Source organism: Plasmodium inui, assembly GCF_000524495.1.
Source record: "Plasmodium inui San Antonio 1 unplaced genomic scaffold supercont1.5, whole genome shotgun sequence".
NCBI lineage: Eukaryota > Apicomplexa > Aconoidasida > Haemosporida > Plasmodiidae > Plasmodium > Plasmodium inui.
Window position 1 is genome coordinate 1,065,415 of NW_008481839.1, and position 22,165 is coordinate 1,087,579.

General features: G+C 47.0%; 6 protein-coding genes across 6 annotated transcripts; 3 read left to right on the plus strand and 3 right to left on the minus strand.

The window, feature by feature from the left end:
* Positions 1-2,011: 2,011 nt before the first annotated feature.
* Positions 2,012-5,875, plus strand: C922_01700 (hypothetical protein; the record flags this gene model as incomplete). The annotated part of the gene is made up of 3 exons (XM_008817303.1): positions 2,012-2,687; positions 2,883-5,601; positions 5,749-5,875. 3 exons carry the CDS (start codon positions 2,012-2,014, stop codon positions 5,873-5,875), a joined length of 3,522 nt encoding a protein of 1,173 aa, XP_008815525.1.
* A 667-nt stretch (positions 5,876-6,542) lies between these two features.
* Positions 6,543-9,200, plus strand: C922_01701 (hypothetical protein; the record flags this gene model as incomplete). The annotated part of the gene is made up of 1 exon (XM_008817304.1): positions 6,543-9,200. The coding sequence occupies one exon, from the start codon at positions 6,543-6,545 to the stop codon at positions 9,198-9,200; it is 2,658 nt and encodes an 885-aa protein (XP_008815526.1).
* Positions 9,201-9,279: 79 nt separating this feature from the next.
* On the minus strand, positions 9,280-12,858 carry C922_01702 (hypothetical protein; the record flags this gene model as incomplete). Its single annotated transcript, XM_008817305.1, has 1 exon — positions 9,280-12,858. One exon carries the CDS (start codon positions 12,856-12,858, stop codon positions 9,280-9,282), a length of 3,579 nt encoding a protein of 1,192 aa, XP_008815527.1.
* Positions 12,859-13,659: 801 nt separating this feature from the next.
* C922_01703 (hypothetical protein) lies at positions 13,660-14,693 on the minus strand (the record flags this gene model as incomplete). Its single annotated transcript, XM_008817306.1, has 3 exons — positions 13,660-13,863; positions 14,040-14,354; positions 14,511-14,693. The coding sequence occupies 3 exons, from the start codon at positions 14,691-14,693 to the stop codon at positions 13,660-13,662; spliced, it is 702 nt and encodes a 233-aa protein (XP_008815528.1).
* A 1,021-nt stretch (positions 14,694-15,714) lies between these two features.
* Positions 15,715-16,379, plus strand: C922_01704 (hypothetical protein; the record flags this gene model as incomplete). The annotated part of the gene is made up of 2 exons (XM_008817307.1): positions 15,715-15,757; positions 15,952-16,379. 2 exons carry the CDS (start codon positions 15,715-15,717, stop codon positions 16,377-16,379), a joined length of 471 nt encoding a protein of 156 aa, XP_008815529.1.
* Positions 16,380-16,551: 172 nt separating this feature from the next.
* Positions 16,552-17,139, minus strand: C922_01705 (hypothetical protein; the record flags this gene model as incomplete). The annotated part of the gene is made up of 1 exon (XM_008817308.1): positions 16,552-17,139. The coding sequence occupies one exon, from the start codon at positions 17,137-17,139 to the stop codon at positions 16,552-16,554; it is 588 nt and encodes a 195-aa protein (XP_008815530.1).
* Positions 17,140-22,165: the final 5,026 nt, after the last annotated feature.

Sequence of the window (22,165 nt, forward strand, 5' to 3'; positions counted from 1 at the left end):
TTTTTTTTTTTTTTTTTTGAACTAGCCCATGATACATTGTCCGATGGATAATTGTACAAGAAGTACGATTGGCCGAAAAAAGAAAATTAAGTTTGTTTGCATCGCATTTGGGTCGAACTACACGGCATTATATCGCGCTACATCGTTTTGCATTCCATTACGTTCCAGTCTTTTCCGCAGGGGATGTGCGCGAAGTGGCCCGGTCGTCTTTTATTTTTTCTCAAATGGCTTTTTTTGTCAATGCCTTTAAACCCGCACCGCAAATAAAAGGGTTGCACTTTTTTTGTGGATGGCACAGTGTCGACGCGGGGACTGCGGCACAAATGAGGCCGCACTGGAATGTAGGTTTTGCTTACCACATGCACGTGTACCTCTTTAAGTGATACATACACACGCACATGCGAATGTGCATATGTGCACATTTTTCCCCAATGCGCTCTTTGCCCTGGTCTCTTCAAATGTGAAAATAAATACACAAATGGTCCACTCGACGGAACTCCGTTTTGCAGCTGCGACCTCGCACTGCGCAGCACAAAGCGGGGTTTTACGCAAAATGCTAATTTTTTTTACAAACCCGCAAACATATATAGTGGAAAATAGGCAAAAAGTGTGGCTACAAAACGAAGGTAATGTTATCTCTACATGCAATTCTGTTGTAACAGAATGGACCAGATTAGTGTGCAGATAGTGCCAATTTTGCATATCCACGTCGAAAGGGTGTAAAAAAAAAAAACACATGTGCAGAAAGGGAGGTAGAATCTGCGAAAGTCTTGCGCACCGGTTGTGCACCTCTTAATGTTACCTTTGAAGCGAACACGGGAAGAAGGGCAGAGGGGGGGCAGCAGTCTCCATGTGGACGAAAAGATCTACGCCCACATGAAAATGTTAATGAGGATATTTATATTTATTCACGCTTAAGTGAACGTTTTTACCCCATGTCAGTGGGCATTGAACCGAAGAAACGCATTATCGCATGGCTATTCATAAAAAAAAAGTACCCGTTTTTGCCTGACCCATTCATAAAAAAAAAAAAAAGAAACATCCATTTCGTCTGACCTGTTCATAATTTTTTTTTCCCATAATGCATGTAGCTACCACCGTTCATACAACATCGGAAATGGATTAAGAGCAACAAAAAATGGTTTTTCACTGATCGGGACAGTGTGTTGACTCTTTTAAGCACGTTCATTCTTATGGGAGTGTCTACAGGAAAACATATTCGATTATGAATGCGCCATTTTCCACTTTGTTCTGCCCTTAAATGGGCCAACATGATATCATACAAATTTTGCAAACAGCCAAATGGTTGTTCTAGCTAAAAAAAAAAAAAAAAAAAAAAATACGCCAATATGTGTAAATGTGTGTACACACATCCGACGAGTTTAATTGAAACCAGGAAAGACGCCACAATTCCTTCGTCACGAAAAGAGGTTATTCTACATTTAAGAGGTGTAAAAGAATAGAGTGTCCTCCTCGAATTACTCTCCCCCATTTTTAAGAAACATTTGCTTTCGTGCGAGTGTAATCCTTTTGATGTGCTCCAAAAAAAAAAAAAACTTAAGAGGGTCGTCTTTGCAGGCGCTTTTTATCTTTACGTGGAAGACACGTCCACGCTGCAGCAGTTGAGATTTGTTCTGTTAATGTTAGGGTGTGATGTGCTCCACCCTGATGATTTTTCTTAACATGCTAAAACCCTGCTTTTTGTTTTCTCCAAATTGTGCCTGCGTCATTTTAGGAGAACGGCCTGTCCGTCATTCGCAACATAGTATGTGCATTTTTTTGGTTTTATTTTTCTTTTCGGTTGTAAATCTCGTCTTTTAAATTTCATACTTGGCAACTTCGAATCATCTGTCCCTCTTTCGGAAGGGTGTTTCCCCTCTCAGGGAAAGCACCTAGGGCTGTCCGCGTTTATGAGACGTCGTCTACCACTCGAATGTTTCCCGTGTATATTGCCTCCCCTTTACGTTGCATACTTGCCTTTTTTTTTCTCCCACCCCTTTCCCCTTAAAAGATGGCGAAATCCACAGATTTTAAAAACTTATTTTTGCTGAATTCAATTCATTCGCTAATTTTACTGATCTTTATGGAAATTTTTTTCTTCCTTTTGGATGGAATAAACACGTTTGAGTTAATAAACCTCCAGGCGAAGATATCTAAAATGATATGGTGCACCTTCTTTGTCATGCAGATTGGAATCTTAAAAGTAGCGGAGGTGTTTTCTAGAAATTCAAACGGGAAAGAGATTGTCCGTGTGCATTATCTGTTCATTATATACGTTTTTTTGTTTCCTCTTTCGTCTGCCCTTTTGCTCACATCCTCCTTGTCCTGGTCGAAGACAGTTTATTTCATCTGTATTTTGAGCCTGTCTACATCTGTTAAAATAAAAGGTCTATTATTTATCGGCATAGTTACGTTAATCAGCGGGTTCGTGCGCTTTTATAGAAGCATGCCAACGTTCCCCATCGCCCTGTGTTTCACTCTTCTTCTGCTTGTCCATATTGTAGTATGTTTCATCGTTCACCTTGAGCTGTATACCGTTGCTAACCAAATAGCTTACATTAAGAAGAGGCCGCTGCGTGCTTTGGACACCGTGGAGCCCTACTTCCAGGATCTCGAGAAGAAGGCTATCTTGATAAGGAACAATTTGATATACTGTCAGCAGAATAATATCAGCGTGGATATACTAGGTTTGACTCGAAGGAAAAAGAAAAAAAAATAAAGCGGCGCCATTGAGTGGCACACGACTGTGTTCCCTGTGCGTTGTGCGACATGTGGGTGTGCATCGAGACTCCGAGGAGTAATCACCACGGCGCGCAAACCACGTAACCTCTGGCAGCTTCACTACTTCGCCGCTTCACCCCTTTCACCGCTTTCCCCCGCAGGGAACAACCTGTTCGAGTACGAGCTGAACAACGGAATCAAAAAGATCAAAACGATAAACCAAAGCAAGAGTAGGCTGGACCCGCATGGTGACGACCTCATCAGTGTGCAGTGCGAGGCCCCCCTGGACGTGAGCGACGTAAACTGCTCCAGTGTTAACAACTTTGGCATCGAGGGAGAGAAGCAGAACCTAAGGAATGAAAATGCTTCTTCGTTCCAAAGGGGGGAAGCATTATCGGGGGGACACAAATCTAGGGATCAGACACAGGTCGGCAAAAGGAAGGGGAGAAGAAAAGTGCATCCTTCGAAGGAGTTGCCTCAGGGGTGCACACCCTGGGGAGAGCAAAGCGGAATAGCTGATATTCACAGACCAAATCGAATAAGAAGTGCAGGCCATAATGATCACCTGGGAAGTGACTTACCACAGCTGAAGCACCTACCCTCGCGAAGGCACCGAAGTGGACTCTCAAAAAGGAACATATCCAATTTGAGCAACTCCAACGGAAGAATATTTGGAGAAAAACTGGACAGAGCACAGCCTCAATATTATGGAGAGACATACAAAAAGGAGATGGTCCAGAAGCACTTCAGCTTGCTCCGAAGTGAACTAGGGAGATTTCATAGAAGAAGAAATATTATACTCTCCGAAGAGTTAAAAAAAAAAATTACGTACATATATTTTGACCGAGATGGAAAGGTTAAGCGGTCCAAAATTATTCCCCTCTATGTGCTGGAGAGACACAACTTGAGTAACATCTCGGGCTACCTGAGGAGGGAGCACAGGTCCGCCATAAATGGGAACAACTATAAGATGCTCGGTCTGTTGCAGAAATACCCGGGATTGAGCATGGGGAGCCCCGACAAAGGGTGCGACACCCGCACTTGCACCAGTACCAGCAACCAGAGCAGTGTCTGCCTGGTCGGTAGTAACCGAAACAGCCGCGAAAAAGGCAAACTTCACATTTTCAACTCCGATGTGATGAGAACTGAGGGGAAGAGGGACGCATCTAATTACGACCATGGATCGTCCTGCGCATCGGTGGGAGGGTCCAGTAAAAAAGGGGATCATCACTGTCAAGTGGCGGACCAGGGCCTAAAGAGTGCCAGGATGTTTTACCTCATCCCATCAGCTAAACCAGACGGCGGTGGAGCGAAACGGAACAAAGACACAAATTTTAAGGCAAAGAAGAAAGGGAACCACCCTTCTCACCCCCAATCTGCTAGCAGCAGCGGTGATGGAAGTACGATCGCTCTGAAGCAAAAGTCCCTATTTCATGTAAATACATTGATAAAAAAAGACAAATATATTATCCAACTGCAGGAGTCAAGTGATGATAGTCTGCCCACTTCGAACAACGTCTTCTACATTGACGATGTTGTGGATGGCTCCTCCGGCACGGAGATGGGGGCGGATAGCGAAGATGGCAGTGCCAAGTGTGGCACATCCTTCGATGAGAGCGTTAATGCGGGATGGAGGAACAGACGGGGCGGAAGAGGCAAGGTTGGCGACAAGGGGGATGCGGCCAACATGGGAGAAGAAGCGGTTTGTTTCGTTAGCTACACAGGGGAGAGACGTAGAGAGTCCCCCCTCCCAACGGAACGGCCAAACGGAGCGCAAAAAATGGAGAAGAAAAAAAGCAACTGCTATTACGGCACAAAACTATCACTGATGGGAAAGAAGAAAAAGAAAGAAAGCCATTCCGAGATAGCCCCTCGAAAGGAATTTCTCCTCTATTTTTATGATGTCATTTCGACGGATGGTACGGACGAACTATACGGGGTGAATAAGAAGAGGTGTCACCATTGGAAATGGTTTCTCTCTTTTGTGAATCCACTGGGGAGTCTTCTCAGGTGGGCAAAGGGGAGGGTTGCAAAGTGGGGGGTTGCCATATGGGGGTACGTATCCGGTGCAGGAGGAGGAAAATACTGGGCGCAATATAACGAGGCCTTTTCCACAGCCGAGTGGAGACAGAATATTAGAGACAGCGAGCTGGATTACATATTAAAATATAAGAACTTCACCAAATGGTACAGATATTGGGTGAGGAGCATCCTGTTCCGTTACTACAAGAGCACACTGTTTTTTACCCTTCTCTTATTGTTGCTAAACGTGTTCACAGTGTTTCTACAGATGGAGCTGCTTTCCTTGCTAGTGGGAGCTGATCACGTGGGGGTAAAGTGGCCAAACGTCTTTTATAAGGACAAGCCAGTGCTCCTCATGAGGAGGAAGTTTAACTTAAGCAACATAATCGATGAGTACATTTTTAATCGACTCCTTTGGGTGAGGATACCAATGCAGGTTGGGTTAAACGGCCTGCTAATGTTACCATCCTTCTTTGTATCGAATTACAGACATGTGAATTGGCTGAACGTGTGCTCCATTCTCAACTGCCTCGTTAATATCTTCTTCGGGATAGTCGACATTTCATATTCACTCAACAGAAGGCTATATAACATGGAGGAGCTTTCCCATTTGCTAAATTACTACAACGTATTTGACCTCTTTCTGGTTGGCAAGCTAACGATGAGCATTTTTTTAATCCCCTTTGTCACGAACTTTAATGACTCCAAGACGAATGCTTTGGTTTGTCTCAGCTGCGTCTGCTACATTGCCACGATTTACAGCGCCTTCAATCCTTTTTCCTTTTCCATCAAGCTGATGTATATCACTAACTTTGTGCTCCTCATCGCGACGGCCGCGTCGACTGTGTATTATTCGGGGTACGGCCGCGGAGCAGCAGTTAAAGGGAAGACCCCGGCACGGCGATCTGGTGCATAATGCTCTCCTGCACAACGCTAACCCATGCGTCATGCTCCCACACTGCACCACCTCACTACACTGCACCATCACACCGCCCCCCTTCTCAGGCTGATCGCCAAATCCCGCAAGATGCTCTTCGTCAAATACGTGCTGCCCTACTTCATATACCTGACCTTCCTGAACACGGACCCGAGCATCCAGATGGAGATAAAGGAAAAGCGGCTGGAAGACTAACGCCCCTCCGCGCATCGACCACTTCTACACTTCGTTGTGCACGCCATGAGGGAGAGCCTTACACAACAATGTGGGTGTATATTTGACAAAGAAGAGAAAAAAAAAAAAAGAAAGCGGCCCATCGTAATCATTTTTCCCTTGCCAAGCCATTTGTTCACTTTGTGTGACTAGCCTTTTTTTTTTTTTTTTTTCTTCTCCCAAGGGAGAGCGATTTCACCGAATTGAGGGCTCCCCTCTAGATGGTTCGGCCTCTTCCTGCCAGTGCTAACTGTGCTGTTCTATAGTTCTCTCCTGTGCTACTCGACCCCTCTGTGGTGTTCTCCTTTACTGCTCCCCTGTGTTGCTCCCCTGTACGACTTTTCCACACCTCGACTGGCGAACGAGGTCTATGCCATCCCCGATTGGTGTCGCCTCATTTTTGCCTCCAAACCCTTGGAACGCTTCGAATCCACCAAACTGTCCATTGTATGTGCGTTACTGCAGAGAGGTAACTGATCGATCCCGGTTCGTTGCCCCCAGGTGAAGCCACCTCGTGTAAATCGCGAATCCTCCTTGGGAGATATAAACGCGCGCGTTGTGCTGAAACACGTGGTCGAAAAATCGATTCTATGTTAAGTGAAGGAGGAACAAACCAGTTTGGTTATCTCGCCCTTTCCCTCGTTGAAGGATGGAGAAGAAAAGGACTAACTTGGGTCTGAGCTGCTGTTCCATATCATCCATCCCGCTGGACTATGAAAAAAACAAGAGGAAGATCATCGAGAGTATAAAAAGATGCAAAGAGCTAAAGTGCAGCATCCGAATCGGTGGTGAATTGGAACTGTGCGGTGTGAGTTGCAAGGACAGCTTCAAAGAGGTTGAAGATATGCACGAAAATTGCTGGTATTATTTAAGCGAACTGATGAAGGAGAAAGGTACAGGTGGACCCCTCATGGAGAATATCCTGTGCTTTGTCAGCATGCCCGTGTATTTCAAGAAGAAGCTATACAGCTGCCAAGTGGTAATATATAGGAATAAAATCGTTTTGCTGTCTCCCAAGGAGTGCCTAAGTGATGAAGAGAGGAAGTACTTCGCTCCGTGGTCGGCATTGGCAGGAAAGGGAGTTGGTGGAGGTATCGAAGAAGGGGGGGAAGCTGCTGGAGAGACCGGAGCAGCAGAAGGGACCCCTCCCATCGGCCATTCGAGGTCCGTCCAGTTTAATAACTCCAGCGTCCAGATTCTCGGTAGGGGTCTGCAGACTTACGCACTTCCGAAGTGTGTTCAGGAGGTAACAAATCAGACGGAGACCTACATCGGGAGGGCACTAATACAGATGGGCGATTTAACCATTGGGTATGCCTTTTTAGATGACTTGATTCAAGTTGAGAGGGGCGTGGTGGTGGATGCTCGGGTTGAGCATTTTAACCGTCACGGGTTAGAGGACTTGAAGGGTGATACGAGCGGTACAAGCGGTACGAGTGGTGGTAGTACGAGTGGTTCCTTCCGCGGTGACGGCGCCACTGGGGAGATTCACCGCCTCTTTGAGCAGGATCCCGTGAAACTGAGCCTGCGCGGGGGAGATGCTTCCCTCTCTGTTGGGCATAGCAACGTACCGCTCAGCCAAGTGGATGTCCTCTTGGTGAGTGGCCACGTCACCAATGAGTTGCTTCTGTTTAAGAAATACTTCATCCAGATGATGCAGCTGACAGAAGGGTATCCCCATATGGTCCTCAGTTATAATAGCAACTCAGGGTGCGATAACTATTTTTACAAATACGATGGATTTTCTTTCGTCAGTCAGAACAACCAAGTGCTGACTAAGAACGCGAGGTTTACCTTTGATGAGGTGCAGGTTGCATCCGTGAGTGTGTCTCTACCGATGGATTCTCACCCAGAGAAGGGAAGCAAAACGAACCTACCCCCCATCCTCAAATTGGAGAAGTTGCAAAAAAGTGTGGAGAGTAAAACAAGTGCAAATGGTAGCCATGACGGAGAGTGCATTTTTTCCTACAACAAAGAAATGGAGTTGTATGTAAAATATTCCAAGGAAGCCATTTTGGCGAACCTGCCACAGAACTTTAACTGGCAGATGTACACAAAGAATAACGCACTGATGTGTACCTTGCTGAGAAAATATCACCCCAGTCCGGAGGATTGTCAGTACCAGTTTGGCAACCAGATGTGCGCCCTGCATAATGTGTATGAGGAGCTGTGCTTTAATATTTCCCTGTTCTTGTGGCACATTTTGCAGCTGACCAATGCCAAGGGATTTATGTTGGCCCTGTCCGGGGGAGTCGATTCTGGGTTCTGCGCCTGCATGGTTTATCTTCTCTCCATAATGATCGAAATGGGGATGAGAGAGAGGGGGATCGCCGCCCCGGCGGAAGGCTTCGCGGGGGGGTGCGTTGACCGACTCGACCGCTTCAACACGGAGCAGTTCTGCCTCAAGCTGAAGCGGCTCCTAATTGATGCGCCCTGCCGGAAGGCGATATGCAACAAGCTGCTGAACACTCTGTCTCTTCCCTCGAAGAACAGCAGCGAAAATACCAAGTCTTACTCAGAGCAGCTAAGTAGAGCCATAAATTCATACCACACTGTGTACTGCATCGATGGATTGTTTGATTTTTTTAAAAGTGCGGGGAGGAACTTCCTTAACGAAGAAATGAAGTTTAAAACGGAAGGAGGAAGAAACTATGAGGATCTATGTCTGCAGAATGTACAGTCGAGGTCGAGGCTTCTAATCACTTACTTCTTCTCCCCCCTTATATGCCAAAAAAGATATGCACCGCTGAACCTGCACAATGAATTCCTACTCACCATAGCTACTGGGAACTTGGACGAAACGATAACTGGGTATTACACAAAGTATGACTGCTCATCGGGGGACATAAACGTCATTGGAAATGTCAGCAAAATTTTAATCAAGGAGACCATGTGTTTATTGGCGAACGATCCGACGTACGATCTATCTGTCTGCAATTCGATGAATCAGTTTCACCCCTCGGCTGAGTTGAAACCCTTGGATAATACCCAGACGGATGAGGATGATCTGAATTTGAAATATCTTGAGATGAAGCTGTTGGGTATATTGAAGCACAATTTTTCTTTGGGTTCTTCCTCCATGGTGCATTACTTATCGAGGTACTTCTGGTCCGAGGTTTTAATGAGTAGAGCTGATTTGTTGGAAAAAGTGAAGACCTTCTTCTCTCGAAATGTACAGAATACACACAAGCTCCTCATCCTTCCGCCTTCGCTCGTGGGGGAAGCGTGTGGATTGCACCTCTCCTCATTGGTGAACTTCGCGCGTGTGAATGTGGATGCGCTGAGGAGAGCAGCGGGAATTGGGTAGGCGGCGGGAAGTGGTTAAGCGGCGGGGGGGTAGGAGGTGTTAAGTGACTAGGCCGCCAACTTCCTGGCGCCGCTTCACCTCATAGGAAGTCCCGCTCGAACAGTGCGACCTGGTTGCGGATGATATCCTCCAAATTGTCTTCCCTCTTGGGGGTGGCCTCATTCAGATAGGTGTCAAAGATGAACTGATCTTCGTCACTCAGATTCTGCGTCTCGTCGAAGTTGATGGAGGTATTTAGAATTTTCTGGCTGATTAGTCGCTGATCGCGTGGGTGGGCTCTTGTGCTAGCCGTAACATCCTTTGTTGCATTCGCTGCATCCGTTCCAGCGTCTGTCGTGCCACCCACACCGCGCACATCGGTCAACTTCCCATCTTTTGCCTCGCCCTTCCCTTTACCCCTCAACAGTGTCCTCGTTTCGTTAAACGTCTTTTTTTCTATGCGTGTACTGTTAAGGGCAGCCTGTCCCGTATTTCTAGTGTCCACTCCGGAGTGAACTTTCGTCTTGAAGGTACCTTGGCGACTCCCCTTCGATGTACTTGAAATTGATTCGACGCTGGGGTTGCTTTCCTTTTTGTTGGTGACCCTTTGGGATTGCTTTGCGTCTCTGCGCTGGTTCGTCAGGGAACCCTCTTTGGCAGCACGGATCGCTGGTTCCGGCCGCCTGAGCTTCGCGCCGCCCAGATCAGCGGTGGCCATATTAGCAGTCGTCATATTAACCGTTGCCATATTAGCAGTGGCCATATTAGCTGTGTCTCTGCCTGTGTCTGTGGGTCTGCCTATGTCTTTCTGTCTGCCTGTCTCTGTGGTGGCCTTCCCCACCGAAGCTCCTCTGTGGCCTCTCCCCACTTGATGGCCCTTCCAACCGCGCGGACTGATTCGCTGGGGAATGGATGCCGCCGCGTTTCCCTCATTCTGCAAGTCACTCCCAGTCAGATCCAACCTGGACAAGCTTCCACACAAATTCGAACTGACGGTGGAAAAATTATCAGCATAATTGGAATTTAAAACGTTGTTACTGTGATCTGGGTGGCCACTTATGTTGGTCTCCAGTTGGACATCTTTATCTGGATATTCCTCCCCTTGGAGATCTCCTCGCAGATGGTCCTGATGGAGAATCACTTCCATTTTATGATCGCTGAGAGGAGCTGAAATGGACGTATCATCCCTTTGCTCGAGCTGATCTAAGTACATGTAATTATTATATTCACTCTGGATTGATTTTGACTGTTCGTAATGTTCCTCCGCTTCGTCATTTGTGTACCCCGCCTGTTGTCTTCGCGACGGCTGCGCATCTGCGTACACTTGCTCGTTTTCGCGAAAGAGAAGCTCCATCATTGGGTTGTTTCCCTTTCGTTCGATGAGAGAGTTTTCTCCCATTTCTTCCATCGTTCGATGCGCTCCACCAGGGGGTGTTCCCCCCCGTGGTGACTGCGCTTCCACTCGTGTTGAAGCCGCTCCCCCTCGTCGTGACGGCGCCTCGTCCAGGTCCCCTTCACAAATGAACGTCCTAACCGACTCCACCATCTTCTTAATACAATTGAATGTCTCCAGTTTGGCTCTTTTCAGCCTTAGTATGTCTTGGTCCATCTGAGGGGAGCACCTTAGTTTCTGTATCTGATCTGTGTAATCCGAATCCCACAAGTGATCGATCTGGTTAGTACTCGCGGAGGAGACACCACTGGAGAGGGGACTGCTGGGGTGGGAGCTTTCAGAGTGAGATCTCTCAGAGTGGGATGGGCTGCAACCCTCCTCAGAGAAGAACTTGATTCCTAATTCGGGGTAATATTTTTTTTCTTTCAATTCCTTCCTGCCCACAGGGGGAAGGTCCTCCAGGGGGTACACCCTGATGTCAATCGTTTCCATAATGGGCGAAAAAACTTCGTTCCTTTTTTTCAATTCTTCTGCAAAATACTCCATGGTGCTCTCTCCTGTGGATGCTGACCTGTCCGTCGAGATTGTCATGCGATCACTGTCACTGCGGTTGTTACGTGAGTAGAAATGGTTGGAGCTTCTCTTGGTGTTTGCCCTCGAGGGGGGTTTTCCTGCGTGGTTACCATACCGTCTGTCCATCCATTTATCCCTCCACTTGTCTCTACCTTTCTGTTGCCCACTGTTGCCTTTACGCCTCGTCTCATGAGAGGAGACGAGGCCAAAATCGCTCTCGCTGGGGAGCACACTTGACAGACTGCTATACTCGCTGCTACTACCAAGGTAATCTCCACGAAAAGTTTGGTTGTCTCCAAATTGAGCCGATCTATATGGGTCATTTAAGGCACTCCATTTGTCCAAATGTGTATGTTTGTTCCTTTGTTTAGTTTCCCCATGGTGGTATCTGCGGTTAGGAAGGTGTCGATCCTTCTGTTGGGTCACTCTCCGGTTGTGGTTGTCCCATTGGCTGTATTGCCTACCTGAGGAGAAACCATCATTCTGGATTAGGTCCAGCGAGGGGTACTTTCTTTCACTGGTGTGCATGTAGGAAGGGGGCGTGTCGCTATAGGGGCTACCTAGATGGTTGTTATTCACATCGGACAGACTATGCCCCCCCCTTTGTTCCTTCCTCCTTTTATCCATTTTATCAGTACTGGTTTGTCTTAATTTTGAGTGATCCTTTCTGCTACTGCGTTGATGAGAGGCGCATCGATGTGTTCCTTCCCGACGTGGGTCACACTCGTTAAGCGTCGGTTCTTCGTTTGACTTTATGTTTACTCCGTTGGGGGGTGCAGTGCTGGTAGCAGTGGTAGCCGCGGTCGCGGCGATCGCAGAGATGGTCACCGTAGTCGACCTTGTGGTCCCCCCCGTAGCGGGAGCGGACTTGCGCGCCGGGCGCGCGTTGTTCTTCCCCGTCCTCATCCGTTGCAGCTTCTGGTGATACTCGACTTTCACTTTGTCTAAGTTTTTCGACTTCAAGCTGTTTCTCTTTTGCTCCATTTCTTCTTTGGTGAGTTTATATTTGTCCAAGTCGTTCTGGTAACTATTCCACTCGTTGGTGTGTTTGGCCTGGCTAGCCATTTTGGCATTCTTACCTTTGGCATCATTTTTTTTTTTTTTTTTCGTCAAGATGTGCATACTGTTTTTTTTCCTTCTCATCAAAGGCATTCGTGGTTTGTTGAGATTTCTTCTTAACATTTGGCTAGTCCATTGTATTAGCTTTTTCTTAATGGTCATTTTGCTTGGGTCTTTTTTGTTCTCCTCCACTTGGTTCTGTTCGTTTTGCCGTTGGAATGCATTGTCCTCCGGCACCTCCTCCGCTTCTGCCTCCACCTGCTCGCCTTCAGCACTTTGTCCGCTTCGTTCACTTGGCTCACTTGGCCCGCTTCCCCTTTCCTGCTTTTGTTTTTTTCTTACTTTTTTGGCATTCTTTATGGCGTTTTCGAAAAAGTCTTCCACCAGGGAGTCATAGCTACTCCCGTCGTCGTTTGCGTTTTTTTTCATTCGAGCCAGAGTGCCATCAGGACAACTATCTGGCTCCTCACCGTTAAGCAAGATGGGGTGCTCCAATTGATAATCTTTTGGGTAACTAAATAGTGGGTCTTCCCTTCGGTTGGCAGTTCGGCGCAAAGAGTTTTCCCTTCCTCGGCTACCTCCCCTTCTAATTTTGTAACCTCTTACCGTCCCAGCGGTCACGTCGCTGTGCTGGCTTTCGTCAGACGGCGTCATTGTGATGACACTTTTTCGAGTTGGCCTCCGCGTGGGGAGAACGAGGTGCAAAGAGGAAAGAGGAGAGTCGAACCTACATGTGTACGCTCGCCCGTGTGTGCTTTCCGCGTCATGCTTCCAACTTGCGCGGAGAAAAGTCTCCGAACGAGTTCACGACGGTTTCATGCGATTGGGGAAGCGGTGAGAAGGTTTCAAAAATTTACAAAAAAAAAGGCGAGTTTTTTTTTTCTTTTGTTTTGGCCTCACAAATGTGCCTTTTTCGAAGAACAAAGGGTGAAAGATGTGCACGCACAAAAAAAAAAAAAAAAATACAAACCGGTATACACGGAGAGGCACCTTGGTACACATATCCACGCGAGCTAATTAATCTGCCCAATGGGAGTGAACAAACTTCGAGAGGGACTCACGGGGGGCTGAAGCGTGTAGTTAGGACCCGGTTAGGGTAATCAAAACGGGGGGGGAAAAAAAAGAGCCCACATGGGAATGGCACACATCCGAATGGCACACATGTGTATATGCACAGACGAGACCCACCGGAGTTATCCAATCCTCGAGTGAAGATGAAGTTAACTCTTCGGGGGGTGTGAGGTTTGTCTTTCTTCCGTCCTTCACCGTGTTTTCTCCGATAGGGGAACTGAAGCAGCCATTTGCCTTTCTTCTTCCCTGCTTTTTCACTAGGGGGTAAAGGTGCTTCTAATTTTTGGGGGTAACTTCATTGGGTAACTACTGAAGGTAACTGCTTCGGGGGTATTTTTTCCGACATTTTAATTATCCACCCCTTTGGACGTATTCACCAGCGCGTCACTTGTTGGGGTCCTGTTTTTGGTTCTCTGTGTGGTGCTTCTTATCCGTTTGGCTCTTGTCGTTCCTTTCTTCTTTATCCACTTTCTCCCTTTTCGTTTTCATTTTTTTTTTTCTTTCTCCGATGAGGGGCTGATCCACGTTCGCAATTTCGATCACGTCGGTGGGTTTGAATTTTGTGTTGCACGCTGTGCACGCGTTTTCCTACGGTGGGAAAGCAGAGGTCAGTCACACACGGGAGGAAGGATATGACAAATGAGTAAAGAAAGCATATGACGAATGAGTGAAGTGTGGGGGGAAATCACGTCCATGTGGGTTGGGCTTATGATCAGCTTCTGCACCGCCATTCAAAGCTGCACCCCCCTCTTTTACGCACGTACCTTGGCGATGTTCGCGTGACTGAATACCTTTTTGGAGATAACACAGCCACAGGAGAAGAGGCACATGGCCCCGGAGGAGGGGTTAATAATCTCGTTCGAGATGGAGCAAACCAACTTGCTCTGTTCATTCAATTTGTTTCTGCAGAGCACTAAGTCTTTAAGGGAACTGATGTGATTAAACGCTTCGTAGTGCGTATCGTCCATTTTTCGTTTCTTCTTCTTTTTGTCTTGCCTGGCCAAAATGAGGCTCAAGATGTGCTCCGTGTTGTAGAGATAGCCAAGGCGGCAGCAGAAGAAGGGTTCCTTGAGCGATTCCTACGGGGGGGTGGTGATGATGGCTATGATAATCACTTGGTGGGGGGTCTACTCTCTCCAGTCGCAGCCAAACAGGGAATCCTCCGCAAAATGGGCAATCCCAGGTGCTCTCCTCTCCGCTTATCCTCTTGGCTATCCTCTCCCCGTGGCCCCCACCTGCGAGATCGCGCAGTGACTCATGTAATGCTCCTTCAGGTCCTTCTTGTTGCTCCTGCCCTGGTTTACCGTCACGAGGGTGTTCTTGCCGTATCCCAGGCTCCCAGTGCTTTCATTCAGCCTCTTATGTTTCATTCGAACCAAGTCCACTCGCTGAGGCAAACTTCCTCCGTCTCCCCCCATTTTGGATTGGCAGTCCTTCCACTGGGGGGTTAAAGGGGCCAAAAGACTTTTATCCCTTTGGGGCTTCTTAACTTGGCCGAGCTTTTCTCGTGCGGGGGTACGTTACATTCTTATGTGCTGGGGGAACCTTCGTTAAAAAAAAAAAAAAAGGACAACAAAAAAGGAGGAACGGAAAGGAGGAAGAAAAAGGGATACCAAAAAGGGATACCAAAAAGGGATACCAAAATGGAGTAACAGACGAGTGTTACAAAAGAGTATCAAGGGGGGTATTATGTCCTCTTCTCCCTGTTTGCGCAGCACCCCATGTATGTGTCCTTTCCCAATGTGCTGCTTCCTACGTCACTCGCCCGCTTCCAGACTCCCGTGCAGACGTACCAAGTGAGCGAATAAAATACATTGCCCAAATCAGTCGTATGGCTAAACCATTTCGCCTTTTACTTGGCCCACGTGCGCATGCTGGGAAGACTGGGGTGACTCCTTTATGTTCGCAAATAGGCCTTTACACTCTGCGCCGTTCAGCGTTATCGGTTGGCTGACGTAGCGGTTGGCAATTTTTGCGTCCATTAAATCGCCCACCATTCAGGAATTTGTTTTTTTCTTCCTTTTTTTTTTTCTAAGGGCCAACTCAATTGGATAGAACTGTACACGCACGTCACTTTGACAGAGAAACACAAGGGGAAGGAAGAGCGATCGTTTTTGCGCGCGGTGAGCAGCACTCGCAAAGGAGCCAAGTACGAAGTGTGATGGATTAAGCAAGCGGGCAGGGGTACACGTATAAGCGGATACACTCATACACGCATAAACGCATAGACGCATACCCACTCTTGCATTCAGGTTGACCTCCCCGCGCAGGTGAATACGTTTATGCCTGTACACTCGTATTCCCATCGTGAAATCACACGGACAACACCCACACGGGCAGAGCGATCATTTTTTTTTTTCACTCCCCGAAAAATCGTGCAAAAGCTTTGGGGACCCCGCCCCCTTTTCCCCTCCTGGGATCATATTGCCGCATTGAAAAATGGGTGACATTTATACGAAAAGACACAAATACGTGAACAATGGTAAGGCTGTTTTAGGGTAGACAATCGGATAGTGCTTCTAATTTGTCCAAATTTGACGAAGCGTTTGATAACCTCTTACGCTTCATTCTGTGTTGAAGCAAAACCCCATGTGGACACTTGTCCCAAGGGAAGTTCGGAACGAAGGTTGTCTTTTCATTGTTCCTGCTTTCTCCTTCCCTATTCACTCATCGCAGGCGTCGTCATCTACGAATGGGAGCAGAGCATCGACGAGATTAACATTTTCATCAATATGAATTCCAGAGTGGTTAGTAAAAAGGATTTAGACATCGACCTTAGGAGTAAGAGAATTCGAATTGGGCTGAAAGGAATGGAGAGTTTTTTGGAGGGGGAACTGTTTGGCCTTATCGACGAGGGATGCTCCTACTGGTTCATTGAGGACAACAATTTGCACATACTTTTAACCAAGGTGCGAAAGGCAGAAACATGGAGTAGCGTTTTTAAGGGGCACAAATGCATTAACGCCATCGATGAGGATAACACAAGGAAGAAGATTCTTTTGGAGCGCTTCCAGAATGAGTACCCCACGTTTGACTTTTCCTCAGCCGCGTTTAACGGCCAGGTGCCCGACGCGCGCACCTTTATGGGAGGCGTGAAGTACTAGTAGGGGTGGGAAGCACTAGTACGGGCGTGAAGTACTAGGGTGGAGAAAAAAATCGCGCGCCTGAAAAGGTAGCGCCAACCGCTTCTTTCTTTTTTTATCTTTTTTTTCGTGCTGCTGCGCCTATTTGTATAATGCATCGATTATGTAGGCCACAGCGAGGTGATTTCCCCTTTCACTGTAGGGAGCGGCACCCCGCCAACTTCTCCAAAAGAGCACTCCTTCGCTCAAAGAGAGCTTTCGCATGTGTGTCCTCTGCATTCTGCTTCGTGAGGGCAGTTCTTATATTGTTGGCCTGCTGCAACTTCAGCGCCTTTCTACAATTGGTGAAGTTCACGAAGCTGTGCATGCACGTGCCCTCTCGTTCTTCTTCCATTAAGTGGTAATTATTTTTTAGACATCGAAAGAAAATCGATCCGACTAGTCTGCATGGATTTTCTGTCGTTGTGCTGTTTTCCCATATCTTGCTATACATATCAGCCTTGTACTCTTTTGCATCCAAGCTGAGCGTGTCTTCCAGGGTGGGCTTCCCATTGACTATGTCGTGCCATAACATCTTCTCCTTCACGTCGATGTTTTTATTAATGGACAACCCAACAATGTTATAGTTACTAAATAAATTATGTAGGGAGTAATTCAGCTCCATGTTTAGTCTCCTCTTAATGAACCAATTTTTTATTTCCTTTTCGAGTGCTGTTACTTCTCCTTTCAGCTTAAACACCACTTCGTCTTCGCTTTGGAGTTTCTCGATGTTGATGCTCATTTTGACGTGTGCCTATACAACGGGGCTTCTATCTCTGCGCAGGTAGCCGATTGGGGTTGTGCGCGCGATTCGCTGGGATAACCAGGGGAAGCCCTTTCCCGACTGCATAGGCTACAGATACACACGCATAGGTCTCTGTCGGTGTGTATGGGGGGACAACCATTCGTTTGTACATACGGCCAAGCATGCACAGGTGGAGGCGATCCTAACGTGTGAGCATCACAAGAGGGAGGTTTTCACTTCCAACGTAACGTTTGTCTCCTTAAGGGTGTCTGTGAGTGAGGGAAATTACCCATTCGACTCGCTCGCTTGTATGCTTAACCTCGCTTAAAAGATAACGCGGTGTTCCTTTAGGTGGCCGCTTCGACGTGTAATTGGGGAGGTTACAGCGGTAGGGGCAATCCAACATGAGTAACCTTCGCTGGTGAAGTTTTGAGCAAGCGATTTTGTTCGTGCGGGGGTATTACTCCTTTGCGCTGCTTCGCTTCCCTTTGCTTCGCCCTGCTTTGCTTCCCTTTGCTTCTCCCTGCTTTGCTTTTTTTTTTTTTTTTTGTTCCCACGGGTTTTGCCCCTTAAAAGGGATGATTACGTGTCGTGGGGGTGGTACTCTGTGGAGCCGAAAAGGGCCATGCGGGATTGCCAAGCTGGTTAAAAAAAAAAAAAAACGCAACTCAGTTTTTACATAATTTCGTTTTGCCTCCACAGAGTTGCCTTAAAAGAGAATTGCCCCCTTTTCAACTCTCTATGAAGCGAGAAACGCTTGGGGAACACGCCGCCCCAGGCAGCTGCGCTTAAAGGAGAAAATCGCTGCCCACCAGTGATGGAGCTGATTAGGACCCTTTATACTCCGGGTGCAGTAGGCACACCTGTGCTGACTGCCACGTTGGGTCTCCTTTGGAAATGCTGCCCCACGTAGGCCAAGCCTGGAGGAAGAGTTTTTTTTTTATGCGGATGGGTGAGCAGCAACTTGGTTGGAAAAAGGTGAATCGATCTTTTGTTCCCCTCGTGTGAGGGAGCCCCTTTCCGTGCGAAGAGGCCAGAGGAGAGGGGAAAACTGACGTGGAGGCAGTCACCCTATGTGTACATCTGCCGATTCTGTGAAACAGTTGCAGGGAGGGGCACATAGGGTTACTGATTCGGATCCACGTTCGTAAGGCGGTCAACTCCAAAGCAATGGAGTTGATTTTGTTACTTAGATAATTGCCGCATGAGCGTAATTTTTTTTTTTTTCTTGGCGATACCGCTTCTATAGTGAGAGGGATCACTAGGACTAGCTAAAGAACGGCGAATATATAAACTGGGAGGAAGGAAAAAGGCACTAGCTGCTTAATTCGCCTCGCCGTGCGCCGCTTTGCATGGCTGGCACAGCTGGCTGTTCGCCGGTTGGTACTTTGTCTTGGCCTCTTTTCTGGGGTGCCTTAATTTTCGCACGTCTGGGCGAAGGGGGGGCCTTGTCCTGAAGTTCTTCAAAACGGGGGAAAAAATAAGCATACGCATGAAGATAAACATAATCTTGTACGTGCTTTTTCATGTACCCCTTAAGGTGAACCAGAGTGTGAGCCTAAGCATAAAGGTGCGGAAGGAGGGACGACGCGAATTATATCCGTGTGAGGGGGGGAAGTAGGACGATTGAGCCCCCCAGGGGGTAGTGGGGCGACGTTGCAAGATGTACATACACCGCCTCTTCGTTCGGAGGGGGACGCAAAAAAAATATATTCACCTATGTACGTACGTCTGCATTCCCGTTTACACGGGTGTGTGCGTCTTCCTCCCTTGGGACGCCTATGAGTACGCGCTGGCATGACGTGGAGCTGGCCCCTGGGTGCATTTGGATGTAGCGCCGCTTGAGTGCCGCTCCAGCGCCGTTCCAGCGCCACCCCGTTAGCCCAACTTTTTCACCCGGGGAACCCCCAACGCACGGAGGAAACCCAACATGTGCGCGGAGTGTACACGGCGGGGCGGTCGCTTCTGGTGCCATTGCGTCCACTACTCCACGTCACCGTTATTTTTGTATATCATCGTTATTTTTGCATGTCATCGTTATTTTTGCATGTCATCGTCAATTTTGCATGTCATAGTTATTTTTGCATGTCATCGTTATTTTTGCATGTCATCGTTATTTTTGCATGTCATCGTTTTTTTTTGCATGTCATTGTATTTTTTTGCATGTCATGGTTTTTTTTGCATGTCCTCTTTTCCACGTCACTTTTTTCACTTCACTTTTTTCAAGGTCAACTTTTTTAAATCAATTCCTTCCTCCCAATAGAGTTTTGTAATTCCCTTTTTTAAACCAACCTCCAATTTATATGAACAAAAAAGAGTGAGAAAAACGATCCTCATCGTGTTCTTCACCTCATCATGTTTTTCATCCCATGGTATTCCTCACCCCATCGTGTTTTTCACCCCATCGTATTCTTCACCTCGTCGTGTTCTTCACCTCATCGTCTTCTTCACCTCATCGTCTTCTTCACCTCATCGTCTTCTTCACCTCATCGTCTTCTTCCCTAGGAAGTTCACCCAGAGGCATCGTTTGCCCTGTTTTTAATTTTGCACCTTTGTAGAAGTTAGAGGTGAGCGCAGGGTGGTGCGCTTCAGCTAATGTGTGCTTGCCTAGATCCGCATGCCAACACGGGAACGTCTACATCTGCATGCCTACACCTGCATGTACGTATCTCCCAACAACAAGAGCAGAACCGCCCTGTAGCTGCGTGCTATGCCTAGAGTGGAGTAGGACAGCCTGTCGCATTGTTTCCTCTTCCCCTCCCGAGTTAGTAATCCCCCCTTTTTTAATACCCATAAAAGGTACGCTATTTTTTTTAATTAACACCTTTTGTAACGGCGTAGACTTATCATTTTAATTCCTTCCCTAGATGGATGCCCAGTGCTACCACTCCGTCGCGTCCATTGTGTCAGTCCTTTCTTTTTTGAAAGGAGTGAATCCATTTTGGTAAAACACATTCACCCGTCCTTTTTTTCAATCATCCATTTTGTGTGGTAAGGAACGCTGTTCATTCGTGCGCCAACTTCATCTTCCTCAGTTGCGTCATCTTGGCGCGGCAAGAATTCTCGTAAGACCGGGTCGGGAGATGAAAGCATAACACATGTGCTTAGACCTACATATGTATATATGCCCCCGTTAGACATGCACATTTGGTGTTGATTTATCTGATTTGTGATCTACGCAGTGCTAGACAGGGTTCCTGGCAGGGTACGTAACAGGGTGCCCTTACCTTCTATCCACCCCACCATACGTATGCGTACAAACTTAGTCTCCATTTCGTAGTCCCTTGTGAAATGCTACATGAGTACCTGCCTTCGCCTGCACGGCACCCCAAACTGTAGTGCACCCTTCTTTGCACTGCTTTTTTTAAAATTCGTTTCCACCTTTTTGTGTGCAGTTTGCCTGTAGTTACTTGTTCACACAAATGGAACTTTCTCTCCACGTGCAGTTTATGCTCACTTCATACACGTATGATCTACCACGTGGGGGCACTTCTTCAACGTCCATAGATTGACCAGTTTTCCATTTGGGGAAAAATCCGGCTAAACATGTACAGGCCCATTTATCGTTGCTGTGCTATGTGCGTTTAATTTGAGATACATCTCATATCCCATTTGCATGTGCTCTCTCTTTTCATATCTGCGTGCTGTTAAGTTCGAGCGATTGGGGCGATTCACCCTTCTATTCAGATGTCCACACAAGGTGGAGAGGGGATGTCTCTGGAAGCAGCCTACCATTGGTAAATCACCCCCGTTTTGCGGTTTATTACTGCTACGGAGCTTACCACCACGAGGGCTGTCCCCCTATGTGATCTTTTTGATTGTGCCCGTTCTCAATACATGACTACACCGATGTGTCTTCTCCCCCCCTGAAATGGTCTTTTCGCTGCTTACATTTTATGAATTTTTTTCCCTACCTTGTAAAAAACGTTCTGCATGTAGAGACGGGCTTATCCGAAGTGCCTCCTCTTTTTTTAACCCCGCTGTATTTGCAACGATTATTAACATGCCTTGTTAACTTCTTCCTTTTGAATGCACCCGTTTCCTTTGCAGTGCCCGTACCGAGTCGGGGCAACCGGGAAGGACGCTACGCGAACAAGTGAATGGACGTGCACATGTAAAATGCTTACTTATATGTGAGTTTATACACATCACACGAAGGGCTAATCCATACACCCGTCTAGCGGTACCCACTTCCTCCCTCTCATTTTTTCAAATTGTGCATTGAATCCGTTTTGGAAGTTACTCAAAGTAAGATGTAGACATGTATGCTTATGGCAGCTGAACTCATCTTTAGGAGATTGTACTTTTCTGACGGGGGGTCAAATTTATCACGCGAATAGTCCTTCCCCCCCAGCACATGCATCTGCTTCCGTTTCTATCCGTGTGCATAGTCCCCTTGGGGAAATTCCCTGTGCGAGTTGCTCATCAGTGCGCCACTTTGCCTACCAAATAGGGATAACCTACGGGAGAGAAAAAAAATAAAATAAATAAAAAAATAAAGAAAGAAAAAAAAAAAAAAACATATTCTCCGTTGGTGAACAAACCTGTGGTCCCCTCGTCAGGTCACACTCATGTAGTTATTCTTTCCCACGCCCTCCCCCTCTGCCTGCTCAGAGGAAAGTCCCGACCTTTGAGGCCCAGCGTTGGGAGATGTTACGCAAAGTAAGGAGTCTCTCCTGTTTGCATACTCTAATGTGCATGTTTTTTTTTTATTCTTTTTCTCAAGGGGGTACCTTCCCAACGGAGTTGTTTTCCCCCGGGTGAGCAGCACTCAGCGATTTTAAAAACAGCTCGCTCGTTCCTTTATGAATCTACCAATCTGGTGATCTGCACAGAATTTTTTATCCATTCGTGTGTATTCCTTTTTCGACATTATAAAAAATATTCGCCGTGGTTTGTGTACTTTCAGTGAGAAGTTCTTTCTTTTTTTTTTCCCCTTTTTTTTCCTTTTTTTTCTGTTTTTTTCTTCCTTTTTTTTTCTCTTTTTTTCTTCCTTTTTTTTTCTCTTTTTTTTTTTTTTTTT